Consider the following 15960-nt stretch of genomic DNA (forward strand, 5'->3'; position numbering starts at 1 on the left):
AAGCTCTCTACAGCTGCTTATTTACACAAAGTGGATGTTAATACAAAGTCACAACAAAGTCGATGTTGTCAGTTTATCTCATTGGGTCTGGGAATCTCCTCTGCCTGCTTTGCCCCCAGAATACACCCTGGGCCATTCACAAGGACAGGTGACTACTTGAGTCATAAAAGACTTGGCCTTCCCTTCACCAGTTATAGCCTAAATTTTTCTATGACCCGCCAAAATGATTGGAAAAGAAAGCATGACCCTCCCTTAGGGCTGCACGATTATGGCTAAAATAATAATCACGATTATTTAGATCAATATTGTGATCGCAATCAACTATCACGATTATTTGTTGATTTTAACCAAAATATATTTTATTGTCACATATGCTATTTATAACTGCTTTCACATCCATTTTATGCTACATTCTTCTTATGTTGAACTTGTATGTTGTATATACATCCATCTGCAACACATGTAAACGAAAATTAGATATCTGAAATAAATAGTGTAGGGTTTTTTATGTATCTCTGAGAAAGCTCCTTTGCTTGTTTTCAACAATAGGTAATTAAAAGAGCTAGGGAGTGAGAGGGAGTGTGATGGACGCTACTCACAGAGTGACAGCTGACTCATTATGAATGGGTCCAGCACGGGTTGAATGGCGGGTCAGCGGAGTTACACACGTCGTGTGTATAAAATGTCTGTATCGTCACTGCGCTGCATTTTTATGAACTATGATATTCTGGCCATGGGTCACATCTCTTACCCAGGTCCAGCAGCTCCGTCTCACGCTATTACTCTACAAACTGAAGTTAGTTGCATTCAATAACTTCTTCTGTGTTTTTCACCGTGGCCGCCGCGACAGCAGCGGAAATACTGGTACAAATACAGGTTTTCCTCTCATGCTTAACAATATACAGCTGTTTTAATAACAATTAAAACTGTGGACAAATGTAGACAAGCGCTGCTGTGCGGCGGGGCAGCGCGGATTAAACCATGTCTATGTGAACAACATTGCTTCGTTTGTGGAGAGGCTTGTGAGAGGCTTGTGGAGATCTGGTGCGACCTAGAGGAAAAATATTACTCGCGTCCTAGAGCCCTTCGAGCTAACAGACACTCACTAGCACCGACTGGCACTGGTCACTGCTATTGTCTGAAAAACAACATAGACAAGACTAAATGTTGCATTTACTAGTAAAGTGGTAAACCTTGAGACCAACATATAACCGACTGCTATGTGTTGAATTTTCCTCCCGTTACTCTGTCCTCTGTGACTGTCTACCTATAGAAACTAAGCTGCGCGATGCAGGGAACAACTCTGATTGGCGCATGATCAGACAGTGGTTTTTTGCAAAACAAAACCCGGAGTGATCTATGAAATGACGCATTTAAAATATCGCTCAATCACGCAAGTTTGATTGTGGGAAGCCCAAATCGTGATTGTGATTAAAATTTAATTACTTGTGCAGACCTACCCTCACCAAGAATTTATTGATGCCTTCTGTTCTGGTTTGCGCTTGGCAAAGATGTTCAGATTGCCATTGTATTTTAACAACTATGACATACTGGATTTAACACCTTCTTTCTCCTCTTACACATCACACTCCGCTATTATGGTGGCCATTTCAGTAGATTTACCCACAACATTGTTGTGGAAACACAATAAGCATGTAAACCAAAGGCACACTTCCTGTATCACTGCATTACTTCAAGTTACTCCTCTAGTAAACTAATTCACATGAAATAAAACATTGAGACAATTCAACAAAGCACACTGGGTAATTACAAATTCAACACATTAACTGGTTGCTATGGACTCTTCACTAGGCTTCCTCAGTCATTGTATGTTTTAGCATATAATCAAGCAGCCAAAGCTGAACATGATCCAAAACTCCATTTCACAGACGAGCGTCAGTTTGGGAGCTTGCATGCTACCACTCCTTCTTTCTCGAATGACTTGAAAGGCTGTTGTTTGCACAATTTCCAATCACCGCCGATTGATGTTTTCCCCCTGGGAAAAAGTAGGCTAGTCAAAAAAAAATTGCATTTCAGACCCTTAGGAAATGGACAGTAGCCAATGCAAACACACACACCTAACTCGCCAGAATCTTTCACCCTTAACACAGCGCCACTTCTCCCAAATACAGATAGGATTGGGGAAGAGAAGTTTACCTGACATGTGACCACAATCAGCGCTCACACGCTCCACTTAGCACCAACTGAAATGTTTAATTTTACATGAATGCCTACTGGCGGTCTGGCATACGTGGATGCTCAGTAGTGTCTGTGGGTGCTCGAGCTCAAGGCGGCTAACATAAACTGTAGCTGTCTCCATGAAACTCACAATCTGTTTACATTATATTCCATCATGCACGCAGCAACAAACACAAATCAACAGAGAACCCTGTACAGCCAGAACGCAAAGCTAACTCTGACAGCTGTGCCTGTTTTTCTGTTGACAAAATCTGGTGACATTTTCAGCTCAGAAGTGTAAATACATCCAAAACAAGTAATGTTTACATCTTTGTAAACTTAAAGCAGGGACACTGCCCCAGGGGCATCACTAGATCTAGAACTGCACTGGGGCACAAGCCCCCCTGGGGGGAGGTCCATGGGTATGTTCCCCTGTAAGAAAATGTTATTTATTTTCTAAAACTTTGTCTGAGGGGAGGCCCACTGTCTCAGAGTTTGAAAACTATTTTTTTCACCCTTCAAATCTACATACAATTGTTGGGGGGGTGATGTCACTCCCCTGCTCCTGTTTCTCCAGCAATGGAAGCAAAGAAGGAGAAGAAGAAAAAAAACTGTAATTCGCTTATTGTTGATGACTGCGATTAATGATGATTTTCAAAATGTGCTGGGCATATATGATGATTAGTAAAGAACCCAGAGTTCTGTCATGGCTTAGGCAGTGCCAGGGAGGTGCTTGGGGTTGCTCCAGCAACCCTTAGGATTCCCAAAGCACCCCTAAGAAATTGCTGTGGTGTAAAAAAAAATTAATTTAAAAGTTAAAAGTTAAAAGTTAATTTATAGCTAAAAAAAACACATTATTAAAACAAAGCAATTATTTTCAGAACAAAAACGTTGAGCAAACACAGGTGATACCATTCGGCCAATGGGTGCAGCACACATTCATTTTTGACCTTACTTCTGCAGTAACGTATTTACACAGAGGAATAGTGAAATATTTGGAGCCGTTAGGATTAACGATGTGAGTGTAACGTAAGGAATGGGTCTCTTTTTACTACCTAAACGTCAACGTGTGTGACTTTATCAAAAAACCTGTAAATGAGACACAGATGTGGTGAATCTGTCACCAACCAGCCGGAGGAAGATGAGCTGACCATGGCCGTTATTGCTGCCAGGACGCGGAACGTTACGTCCCACTGCTGGGTAAGGACGTTAGACCAGTGGGTGATGATTCATCCTATAAGGGTCTATGCAAGAACTTCCCTCTTATCTCTGTCTCGTAGCAGAACATTACAGTGAACATGTGTTTTACAGAACTGATTAAATGGATCGAATCCAAATACAGCACACAGGACATTGGTTTATTTATAGCCCTGACAACTTGTTTGAAACAGGTTCAGTGGCTTATTTAGATCTATTAAGTCACAACAGATGTGAAAAACATTATATTATTGTTATCATGTGTGCAAGTGTGAATACTGTGAGAGGAGTCATGTGTGTATGTTTTTGTGTGTGTATTTAAATGTGTGTAGTTGGCTGTGTGATTATTTGGCCTGCTGCATTACTCTTCTGCAAATAAGCTAGGCGCTGTCTCACAGCTGCAGTAATGATGATGTAAACCCGGCTTGGCTGCTATTTGAAATATGTTCGTTGGGCTCATCAGAGTTTCATGGTGCTGTTGTATCGGCAACTTTAGTCCATGCAAACAAAAATCTCTCTCCCTCTCGTTTGCTCGCTTAGTAAACCGCTGCGGAGGTGGGAGCGTATCTGCGCGCGCGTGTGTAGGCTACGTGGGTCAAGGGAAACTCTAAATGTCAGACCACCCTCACCGAAACTTCGAGCAACCCCGTAGCACTAGCACTAGCGAAAATAAATCTCTGGCGCCGCCACTGGGCGGAGGAGGGGGGTTAAACTATTTCTTGAAACTTCAGTGTGCTGAAAGATGCACAGTTCCTTCCTCCTCACGTAAGTGCTTTTCTCCGATATTGTATCCCCAGTCACCTTTTACGTGTTTACAAAGAGGATGGGCCAATCAGATTCCAGTGCGAGCCGTGGACCCGCCCATGCCTCGAGGCTGTACTACCTCCCCGTTGTTCCCGTTACTACGGCGACTGTTCAGCACCGTCACCGGTTGGCGGAGCCACTCAAGTGATGTCAGGAATTCCTCTCCCTGTAGGGTTCCGTGTGACGGTAAAGCCTCAGACACTGCTGGGAGAAAGCTGCACGTACTGTATACACGTGAGCCGTCATCTACCATGTTTCCTAACGGTGTTTTCATTTGAATCCGGCTCCGCTGCTGGAGGAGATGCGTCTGTGTGGTTGTGGAAAAGAAGTTAAGGTTTAATGACAAAACTTAGAAAAGAGAACATGGTCAACTGCATCTCCATCTGCATTTCCTGCTCATAAACACCTGATCAGAGCTCTGTACTGCTACAAACCAGGCCGACTTGAATGTAAGTGTGTTGTGAATGAGAACGTCTACCCTTGTTCTACAGCACTACAACTTATTTGCTGCTGATAGTTATTGTAGTAGATTTATTGTCAAGATGATAAGACAAACTGAAAGTGATAATAATGAAGTAAACTAACCAGCCAATTGGAGAATAATTCTAGCTAGAATAGTTTAAAAACTTTGGCAAAAAGTTGTATTTGTCACAAGTTTGAAGCAAAAGACAAAAATGATGGGAATAAATTAGGAAATGTCTTACTGTATGTTCTATGACCTTTTCAAAACGAGTCTGCTGACAGAGGCAATGTTGGTTATCTTTTATCTTGAATATTTGGAAACAATGTTGGGGAAACAAAGACTCTGTATCTTTGAGTCTACTTGCATTTACCCTTGCTAGTATGTGCACCATAGCTGTACTTATTAGTTTTATCTGCCCTAAATTCTAGTTTAGTTTCCTCATGGTTTTGTCATGTATCCGTTGGTATACACACAATTTTCTGTGTCTATTATGCCACTTTTTGTCTGATGAAAGTCACCTGCAGCGTTCAGAAAACTCTATGTAATTTGTCTTTGTGGGCTACTTGTACTCTGCAAAATGACAATAAAGTTTAATCTATTCTAATCTAATCTAAAAACATAGTATTAAGGTGAGACATTACAAGAAAAAGATTTGTGTGAAGGTGAGGTTATTTATGAGAAAATGTATGAGCAGCAGATGCATAAAAGCAAAGTTTGCGTGGATAAGTCCGAATTTTTTATACACTATCAATTTAGTTGGTGTAAAATCACATGCATTAACCTCATGCCAACAAGAACCTATGTGGTTAGTGCTGTGGAGGTAGGTCTGGCAATGTGAGATTGAGTACACTGATAGGAAAAAAGGTAATTTATTGTGTTTATAGAATAAGGTTATATAAAGGAAAGAACTTGCTGGGCAGGTTTGGACTGATTCAACAAATATTTACTGACTGGTTCAAACCTTCCAAGGAAAAATGACAACGCTCTGAAACGTTCACAGCCATATGACAAACTTCACATGATATAGGCATCGAGGGCTCCAGAAGGAACCACAAAACATCTTTTCATGCTCTTTCTCAACCCCAGTGTTTGGTTCCCATCACACTTTTACATATACAGTGACTGTTTGTTGCAGTGTATTTCTCAGTAGAACTTATTGTATCAGTTTTCTGTTTTGTGACTCTCTGCCCCTACTGGGCTATCTGTATTAAATATCGTCATTGACCACATTCTCTAGTTAGTAAGTCTGCAGCCCACACAGCCTGGCTGACCTTGTCGCGCGGGGCTTTGCCATAGAAGGGATCAGTGACCGTGTACGGACACACTGGCAGCTCAGATGTCTGCTCCCAAGCTCCTGGGGCTGCTGGCAGGTCGTCTTTAAATAGATAAGCACTTAAGTTGAATGCCAGAAATATGCCTGACGTCTGAACATGTTGATTTCTCAAGTCTATCTGTGTCTCAGAGGGTGATTCAGCAAAACACTGCTCTTCTCTAATAGTTCTCTGGGACGAGGGAGCAAACAGGCTGATTACTGTGTTTCATTCGCATTGAAGCATTTCATAAAAATTAAACTGTAGCCAACTGTATCACCAATGCAGCAGATCAGATAGTTGCAACTGTGTGACAATGTTTAATATTTTTTAGAGCGCTTCAACAAATAATTGGTTTAGTCGTTTCTGCAACGATTCTAATTATAGAAGAATCATTTAATTGATGGCACATTTATATTGATTTTATTTTATTTTATTTTTTTTCTTCTTACTTTTCTCATTCATTATTGTATCTTTGTTATTGGTGTGTTATTGTTTTAAATCTGTGGTTTTATCTGTTGTGAAGCACTTTGGTTCACCTATCGGTCGATGTAAGGTGCTAGATAAATAAAATACATTTACATTTACATTTAAATTATTTTTTATGTAGAAACTGGCAAAAATGAATTGGTCTGCTTGTCTTTTAAGGTAGTGCAATTTAAATAAATGGATTTTGGACTGTTGGTTGGACACAACAAGTAGTTTCAAAACATCATTTTGAGCCCCTTGGAAATGGTGATGGTGTTTTTTTGGTACCTTCTGACAATTTACAGCCCAAATTATTAATTGAATAATCAAGAAGATAATCAGCAGATTTATCAATAATGAAAGTAATTGTTAGTTTCAGTGATTATGTCTGATCATATCTCCATGGTATCCAAATGTAATCAGATCTCTGATCTTCAGAAGCTAATAACAAGCTTGTTTTCATCATTTCTAATAAAAAATAAATAAATAAAAACAAATAAGTAGAATATCTACAGTCTATAGGCAATTGTTACACATTTAAAATGTATTTGTGCTTAATGTAATTTTACTGTTCTCTCTCCATAAGATCCACCATGTTCTCTGATGCACTAGAAGCTGCGGGGCGGGTGGAGGGCCTGCCGCTGTCCCCCCCGCAACCACTACCAGAGCTAGTGGACGAGGAAGCAGAGGCATCAGTGGTGAGGGGGCCAAAGAGTCGAGGCCGCTACCGGAAAAGCCTGCAGCTTTTAAAGCCCTTCAGGATGACACATAAGTAAATAAATGAATGAAGAATTTTATTTTTGACATACTATCACAAATTAACCAAACAAAACATCAAAGAAATGTAGTTAAGATAAGAGATAAGATAAGATAATACTTTATTCATCCCACAGCGGGGAAATTCCTTAGTTACACACGCCTTAATGAACACATTACAATTGTTAAAGCCCTCCTTCTTTACTATATTTTTTCAAAGTTGTTGCTTTGTACTATTTTATGAACTCGATTATGTTTAAACATTGCTTTAGTTCTTTGCTCAGATCATTCCACAATTTCACACCAGTGATTGTAATACACTGACTTTTTATAGTTGTGCGAACCGCTAGAACCTTGATATTAAACTTATTCCTTACATTATACCCCCCCCTATCAATCAAAAAAGAACTTCTGAATATTACCTGTTAGTAGTCTGTTTCTTGCTTTATATATGATAAAAAAGTATGTTCAAGTTCATTTGGCAACTCTCTGACATTGGGCCAGATAAAGGCAGGCAGTTTTAGGCTGGCACATTGAAAGATACCCATTTAAAGACATAGACACAAAAGTCAACATTTGCTTCATGTGCTGAGTTAAGGAGTAGCAGGAGGCCATGATAAGGAATAGGAACCCAACCCCCCAGCAATAGACAGCACCCTGCTTAAACATATGCCGACTGATAAACTGCCTCTGAACTTTTTTTTCTTTTCGCTGCTCTCTCAGAGTTCTGTGAAGAGCATGCAAATTACTGTTCAAACACTGCAGGCATGATTCACCTTTCATTGACTCTGTGGAGCAAAAGCACCTCTTCTTTCTCAGTGGCATATGTGGGCCGGCTCCCCCAACATAGCACCTCTGTGTATGCCTGCTCGTTTTGACATCTCACCCGTTTCCACATCTTCTCCTCTATTCCAGGCACCAGCACCCAGTCGATAACGCCGGCTTCTTCTCATTTATGACTCTGCACTGGCTCTCCCCATTGGCACTGAAGGCCTTCAAGGCATCCAGCTTGTCTCTAGATGATGTGTGGGGACTGTCTTGCCATGAAGCTTCTGAGATCAACTGCCAAAGGTGAGATAACTATGGCACAGCTGATGTGTGCCTGATGAAAGTGCCCTGCAGTGTTTAGAAACCTTCTACTTGATGCTTAAACACATTATTTGGGTCAGACATTACGTGAAAAGGGTTTGACTAAAGGTGAGGTCATTTGTGGTTAGTTGTGGTAATCTGTTATTTGCGGATTGTCAAATTTCTGATCCAAGCAGATACATAATTTTGAGCAGGAAAAAGGCGTTGGCAGAAAGGCAGTGCTTTGTTACACGCTGTAGGAAATTTGTTGGGGAAAAATCATCTACATCAAAATCATATACCAAGAGTCAAGGTGATTATGTGTAGACTGGAAAAAGATAATTCAGTATATTGCTCCACTTTAAAGGATAAGTCTATTGATACTTACTCACTAATCAAATTCCACGTAAAGACCAAACCCACACAATGAATTAATTCTTACACGTATTGCATAGCTATCTAAAGCCTGATACTGTGTATTCCTCGGTGCCATAGGCTTCCATTGATGTCCCAAACACACACTACTGAACAACACCATTGCATTAAGGGAAATGTTCTTTCATTGCCGAACACCATGGGCACCATAGTTTGCTTATAGTCATTCCCATTTACAGTGTACTGCTATAGTAGAACTATTACTACTACAGCTATTTTAGGATATTACTGTGTCTTCTAAAACATATATCTAAGTATATATTTGTGACACATTTTATAGCCCCAGACAGGCTGGGGAAGGCGAAAAGAGCTAAGAGACCGAGTAACGTAGAGGCCTTTTTTGACAATAAAAAAAAGATATAGATAGGTATAGAATATTGCAAACAGCGGACTGCACATGGCATCTATATTATATGGGCATACATCCACAAGACAGTGTCTCAAGATGAGCCATTGAATCTGCTTTAGTTGATTTTGTAAGTGAGCGGTGCAAATCCCCCTACTAATTTGCAAATAATTTGATTACTGATCGATCATCATCATCTTTAAAGCAAACAAGACTACTGTTAACATAGAGCTCAGGCTCGGACACAGGAAGGGTAGAGAAGGTGCAGCGGAGCAAGGAGGCATTTCATTGGTTCTTTCCAAGCGGACCTTGAGGCAGTGATTGGTGGGTGTTTTTAGGATTATTGGAGCTACAGATGACTGATCTTTTTTGCTTTTTTTTTTAGGGCCCATAAGTAATGTGTTGCTGTCGGGGTGTAAACTATTTCAAACAATATATAAACGAGTGTAAATTGGAAATTACCTACCCTGCCCAAGTCAAAATGGTGCTATAGTCCTTTAAATTAAATAGTTATGTTTTGTAATGTAGAAACACATTATGATACAAAGTATGATAAATTTAAGGTCAAAACGTCATGTTGTTTTGTTTCATGTTTTTTTGTTTTTAAGCTTTTTGTATCAGGGCATATTCAGGAAAAACTGATCTGCAGCACACTGCTTTGCTTTCACCCGGGGATTATTTTTCTTTTTTTGAGCAAATGTTGAGAAACCATTGCTTTTCCTGCCCTTTAGAGCAAGTTCAAAGTTGCGTCCTAGTTACATGTGATTCCCTGCCATTCAACCACTATCATGGATTGTGTATGGTTGCTCAGTCTGTGCACTTTATTTATGAACATCCAGTCTTTCTTTACCAATACAGGAACGTTGTGCTGGCATGAGTGTCTGCTAAGAATACCAGGGATTAGAGATTTCAGTGAGAGTTAGTGCCTGACTTTATTGGCTATGTCATGAACTTCTCTACCTGTGATGCACTGTGTCTCCCTGTCACATTTATTAGCGGCCATTGACTGGATCCAGGCTGGAGCTGACCATGAGATAAAATCACATTTTGCATGCCAAACCACAGCCTAAGAGATGCTTTGTAGTAATGCACTAATTCTATTAATGAACAATCAAGACTTACAATAAGCTTATTAGGGGGCATTTAGTGTACTGCTAACTGAAAAGAAAACCAATGCTTCTTCCATTACTCACATGCTGTCGAGTCATGGCACCATGACTATGCAAAATAGAGGAGGAAGATCACTCTTTTATCCGGTGACAACTGTGTGGGTTGTAAATGACCAGTTCTGTTAAAAGGCTCTGGCTCACGGCCTGGAGGTTTAGTGCTGCTGCTTTGTGTGTGCTAAAGTGCACATAAAAGAAGCAGCAGAAGAGCACAAAGCTATCTCATTGGCGCGGGTGGGCGATGGTGTGCATGAACGCTGCACAGTCTCTGGAGACGGGAGATCTTTATTTTGTGTTTACATAGTAAGAACAGTTATGCAACCCCAATGCAAAGCAGGGATGATGGCGAGAGGGGGAATGGGAAAAGCACCCTGGGAGAGTTGACACTTGTTGGTGCTCAGTGAGGTGCGAACCTTGAACGCAATGTCCTGGCCAACACACTCTTGAAACATCAGTTTTGCTTGCCATCTGGTAAACTGAGACTATGACTGTTTCAACATTACAGCCATGTTTAAAAGCAAATCATTCCTCTCATTTCCATTAACCACTTACACACTTATTGTGGAGTTTTGAAATAATGTTACTTATGATACAAAAAACTATAAATACAATGACTTTGGATTTGGGCTGGGCAATGTGGACCAAAAATCATTTCTCTGTATTTTTTAGGCTAAATGGAGATACACAATAAATATTTTGGTATCTTCTACGTAATGGGCAAAATATTCAGTTGTAAGTCAAAGCCAGTGAGATTTCCCAAGCACTTTAATTAAAACAGACTGTTATCAAATGAAATGCAAAGACAGGGTATTCTCCCCTGTTTGAAAAATATACAGCTAAAAAACATGTAAACAAAAAATTACAGGTTGTCCTCTCCTCCTTAACAGTGAAACACAGTAGGCTACACACTGAGCTATTCCCCAAAGGAGCTACATAATTCTTATACCACAAGTTATAATTCTTAACCTACTGTGTTTTTGTCCAAGACGCAATGAATTTTATTTGAATTTTATGTTGTTTTAGGATTGAGTGCCATTTTATCTATGAAGTATACAAGCCTGTCTGTGTCTGTCTTCACGCTGACGGACAGAGCAGAGGGAAGTCTCGGAGAGTGGAGTAGACACACATTGCTTTCTCACTTTTTTAAGCACTGGCCTGATCCGGCAAAAGTTTGTATTTACTGGTCCGATGTAACTTTTTACTGGCTCCAAGGCATCGGGTAGTCCTTATTGTTGGACCCTGTTGTGAGTGAGCGAATCAGGCAAATGCAGCGGAAGATTCGGGCCAGGGTTTACGTGGAGCGTGTGAGAGAGATGCACTTGAACGGCTTGAACTGGGTCATGTAACACAACATCCAACTATATGGATGTAAACGGTATTGTCTCATTCTATATCTCATTTAAAAATATACTGATAGAATTTAAAAGGTTGATATACCCGCCCAGCCCTACTTTGGATATACAATGTACGTAGGGCCTACATACATCTACGTTAGTAGAATTGCCGTTCTTTCCGTACATTGTTAACTATTCCTTGCTTGATGCATTAATTAACACACTGTGTTACTAACATAGAAGTCTCATTACTAGTGACTCAAGCTGTGCTCTGTGCAGCTACTGGGCTGCAATTAATTGCAATTTCTTAGATCCAACACCATTTGACTTCAAGTAGTAATTATAAGGCTGTGTGAGAGTCTAGTTGGTTTAATGTTCTGTCTATCTCTGATACGTTTTTAATAAAGTCATTATACCGTAAATTACTTTCTGCAGCTGCTCTGCTGCTGCTTTATAGAGTCATTAGCAATGATGCATTTGACCAAAAAGATATTTTACCCTCTTTGAGGGGCTTTATACAGCAGTAAAGTAGTACATTAGCACATCTTTGGTAACATGTTTAGTAATACCTTTCTCAGTCTAATTATGCAATGCTTCATTTATAATTGTATATTGTAGGTCACCTTTACATTATTATCTGCCTCGCTATCCTTCATTTTTCTTTAGTGATTTCAAACTGCCATGATTGCCTGCCAGACTGTTTATATTCCCCATTGTACTTTTGGGCAGTCTGATAAATTGGAACTGCAACTCTACAGTTTTTAATCAACTTTCATCTCAGGAAAAATAGCAAAACATTAAGTAGTCTTTTTACTCATGATAATTTTACCCTTCAAAAATGCCAACTTTTACATACAGTTAATTGTTGCTATAACAGCCCTTCGCATAGCATCCGAGTGCGAGAGTGGTGTAAGAGTGGAATAATTACTTTGATTAATCATTGAGAGTCATCATTCAGTAAATGAAGTTCAATAACAATGTAATGATGTTTGGTTGAGCTGTGAGTTCATATATCTTGTTATCATTTTGTGCTCCTGGTTTCTGGTTCCAGACTTGAAGCTCTGTGGCACGATGAGCTGAAAAGAAGAGGGCGAGAGGGGGCATCCCTTACAAGAGTCTTCTGGAGGTTCTGCCAAACCCGCATGCTGGTGGCTATCTTTTCCCTCCTCCTCACAATGGTGGCAGGCTTTGTTGGGCCTGTGAGTACTGTCCAAATCCTCCTTTCCCTTTATATTTAGCTAATTTGGCTAATATGCCTTTCAGCATGGTCTTTGGCTTGAAGTCCCAAGTCCGGGTTTATTTTCTGAAAATCGCTTTATCCCGTTTCATGCTGGTGTGGAAATTTAAACGATTACAACGCCTTAGATAGTCAAACCCATATTAATGCCATAGATCAGATGGTTTGTACCCAGTCACGCTTTGGTGCCACACTTAAATTTCCCTCAAAATAATGCCCACACATGGTCATCAGACAACAAAGAGAAGTGCAGATATCTATGAACATTCCTTATCAAAAATCTTAAAAATAATCACCTTAGACTAAAGGCTAATTATGTTTGATATTCCTACTTTACAATATTACTGAGTCTGTCCCATTGTTCCTTGTGCACTAAGTTGTTTATTTTCATGTGATGTTATGTGTACACTATGTGCTTGCAACTAGCCACAACTAATAGCATTAACTGGATTTAGTTCTTACACAATGATGCATGTGTCTCACATTCCTGTTTGATTTATTTAGTACACTGCTGACAAACATGTGTTGTACTGTATATATTATTTCTGCAGTTGATGGACTTACTTATCTTATTTTATGTATATGACTCCTCACAAAATGTTGGTCTACTCATGTCAACTACAGTATATCAGGCCTTTATATCAACACCCGCTCTGTCTAACCATTCTTCCCAGTTGTCTATGCTTATTTTACTCACTTGATCTTTTCTGTCTCCTCTTTTCTCCTCTTTTTATTTTTGTTCTTCCCTGTCCCTGCCAAGCTTATCTCTATCTATGGCATTTTATAAATCGTACCCTCTCCTTTTTACCCTCTTCCTTCTCCTGTCCAACTTGCTCTCTCTCCATGTCTCTACTTGTCTGTGTTGTTTTCGGCTCATTTCTGTTCTTTTACTATTTAATTTACCTTCTTTTACACTCTTTTCCCCTTTCTCCCTGTCTGTCCCCAGGCTCTTCTGGTCCGAGCTCTGCTGGAGTATTCCCAGAGCCCAGTGATCTGTGTGCCGTACGGCCTCTCTCTGGTAGCTGGGATATTCCTCATGGAATTAATACGCTCCTGGTCTTTGTCGCTCATGTGGGCCGTCAACTACCGCACTGCAGCACGCCTTCGTGGGGCAGCTCTTACTTTTGCATTCAACAAGATCCTCCGCCTACGCAGCACTAAAGACATCAGTCCAGGCGAGGTAGGTGATATAATCCTGGAGGGGACTCATCTCCAAATTAACTAAATCACCCCCCACTGCAGGGCACTACATGCAGATGATTGAGATGGATTTAATTTCTGCTCTTACACCATTTCTGCTTAGATCTTGACAAATCCCATAGCCTGAGGGAGGAGAGGCAGTCTAGGATTAGTCATTACATAGCTTAAGAGGAATCATTGTCCAACAAGTAAACGTGGGAATAAGGACAACTGTATTTGGAAAAATTGATTTTATAGTCTTAGTGGTGAGGTTACAGTGCACCTAGTTGAAAATATTTAGTTTATTGTAGATTTTATAATGCAATTTATAATGTAAATCACTGTCTGTCTACCTAGCTGGTCAACATCTGCTCCAGTGATGGCCAGCGGCTGTATGAAGCAGTGTCAGTGGGCTGTCTGCTGGCCGGGGGGCCCCTGGTGGGAATACTGGGTCTGTCCTACACTGCATACTTCCTGGGCCCCACAGCTCTGCTGGGGTCAGCAATTTTTATCCTCTTCTACCCTACTATGGTACGACTTCAGCTACAACATCTGTAACAGTGAGAAAAAGGAAGTTTTGAGACTGTTGTGCAATGCTGTTGTTACAAAGACAGAGACAAAATAAAGAATACTTTTGCTACAGGCAAAATAGATTAATAAACAACAACACACACCCAAACGCAGACAACTGTCAGTGTTTTTAATATAATGTAAATTGCTGTCAACATCAGATGATTTATTCAGTTTCATTACAGATTTTATAAAGTTCATACCAAGTAATGATCATACTCATTATAGCAGTGACAAGCAATTTAATTACAACCATTTCTAAAAGTTTTACCAAAAGTTATGATCCTACGTGACAAGCAATTTCAAGATAGAAATTTCTAAAATATGTTGCTTTATTGCTGACTCATTATTTTCTGAGCGAGAACTTTCTAAAAATTGGTTATTAGAAGAAATTAGTAAAATCTTTACATTAATTTAGACTGACTTAGGCTGAGTGTAATTTGAAAATAGCAGCTACAAAGTTGACAGAGTCTGACAGGCGGAGACCCTGGTATTGATGTGAAAGGCATTTATCACTCCGGTCGCCCGGACAGGCCTGCAGCACAGCTAATGTGATTGTGTCTGCTTTCATTTCCTCCCCTGCCACTTATTTCTCTTGTCATCATTTCCTCTTTTCCTGTCTGGACAGATGCTTGCATCGAGACTGACGGCGTATTTCCGCAAAAAGTGTGTGGCGGTGACTGACCGGCGCGTGAGGCTGATGAACGAGATCTTGGGCTACATAAAGTTCATAAAGATGTATTGCTGGGAAGAAGCCTTTGCACAGAATATTCACAGTGAGTGGCTGTCATGACCCCCAATGACTCAGCGATATCATAATACAGTACTCATTTGTTGTTTGTGGCTAGGACTGGGTAGCTTTCTAGAGAAGCAAACTTCATGCAATTAAGTGCTTTATTAAGCTTCTTATTCTCAACTCACTCAGAGTAAAGGGTCACCGCATTTGTACAACTGTCACTATTTTAAATGAGTAACTAAATGGTCAGTTTATCACCTGAAATTAGACCTATCCGCTTTGTGTTCTGGCAAGATAACCCTGACCCTAAATCCATATTCAGTAGCTTACGCCTTTTAAGTCTTACCCTGTTCCATCCTCTATAATCCAGGCCAGTTTGAATCCCTTGGCTTCAGGGTTTGGGGCCTTATGATACCTTGAATGACTGTCAAGGCTGGTCTACTTAACCATGAATTAGCGATGGCCTTTTGTCATGAGGCCCTTCTTGTTGTGGATAAGAATCATTTTCCATTTTCAATCATGCTTCAAATTAGCCAGGTGGGGCTCGTTTTCATTGCTGTCCTTTGATTACCTATTATAATGATAATTAATCCCATTGAACTTAATGAACAATAAGTTCTAAGCGTTACAGTGTCATTCCCTTCAATTACTATTGTTGTTAAATTGATGATCATAGTGTTTTTGCCCGGGGCGTGTGACATTCGCTTTGTAAT

The 15960-nt window shown here is 40.2% G+C and overlaps 1 protein-coding gene across 3 annotated transcripts in view; it reads left to right on the forward strand.

Annotated features, from left to right (window-relative positions):
- The window catches only part of wu:fb13g09 (multidrug resistance-associated protein 5), a 40976-nt gene that overhangs the window by 7768 nt on the left and 17248 nt on the right, over nucleotides 1-15960 (forward strand). Inside the window, exons 1-7 of one of the 3 annotated variants that reach the window (XR_004333808.1) lie at nucleotides 4269-4628; nucleotides 7007-7192; nucleotides 8092-8247; nucleotides 12577-12724; nucleotides 13709-13942; nucleotides 14299-14472; nucleotides 15140-15287. Coding sequence is in view for 2 of the 3 variants with exons in the window: in XM_032527791.1 (XP_032383682.1) it covers nucleotides 7014-7192; nucleotides 8092-8247; nucleotides 12577-12724; nucleotides 13709-13942; nucleotides 14299-14472; nucleotides 15140-15287 (1039 nt within the window). In the remaining variant the exon portion in view is untranslated. Of the gene's footprint in view, nucleotides 1-4268; nucleotides 4629-7006; nucleotides 7193-8091; nucleotides 8248-12576; nucleotides 12725-13708; nucleotides 13943-14298; nucleotides 14473-15139; nucleotides 15288-15960 lie in introns of those variants that run through there. The other 2 variants (XM_032527791.1, XM_032527792.1) reach the window with 2 other exon arrangements.

This window comes from Etheostoma spectabile, chromosome 10, assembly GCF_008692095.1.
Source record: "Etheostoma spectabile isolate EspeVRDwgs_2016 chromosome 10, UIUC_Espe_1.0, whole genome shotgun sequence".
Taxonomy (NCBI): domain Eukaryota; kingdom Metazoa; phylum Chordata; class Actinopteri; order Perciformes; family Percidae; genus Etheostoma; species Etheostoma spectabile.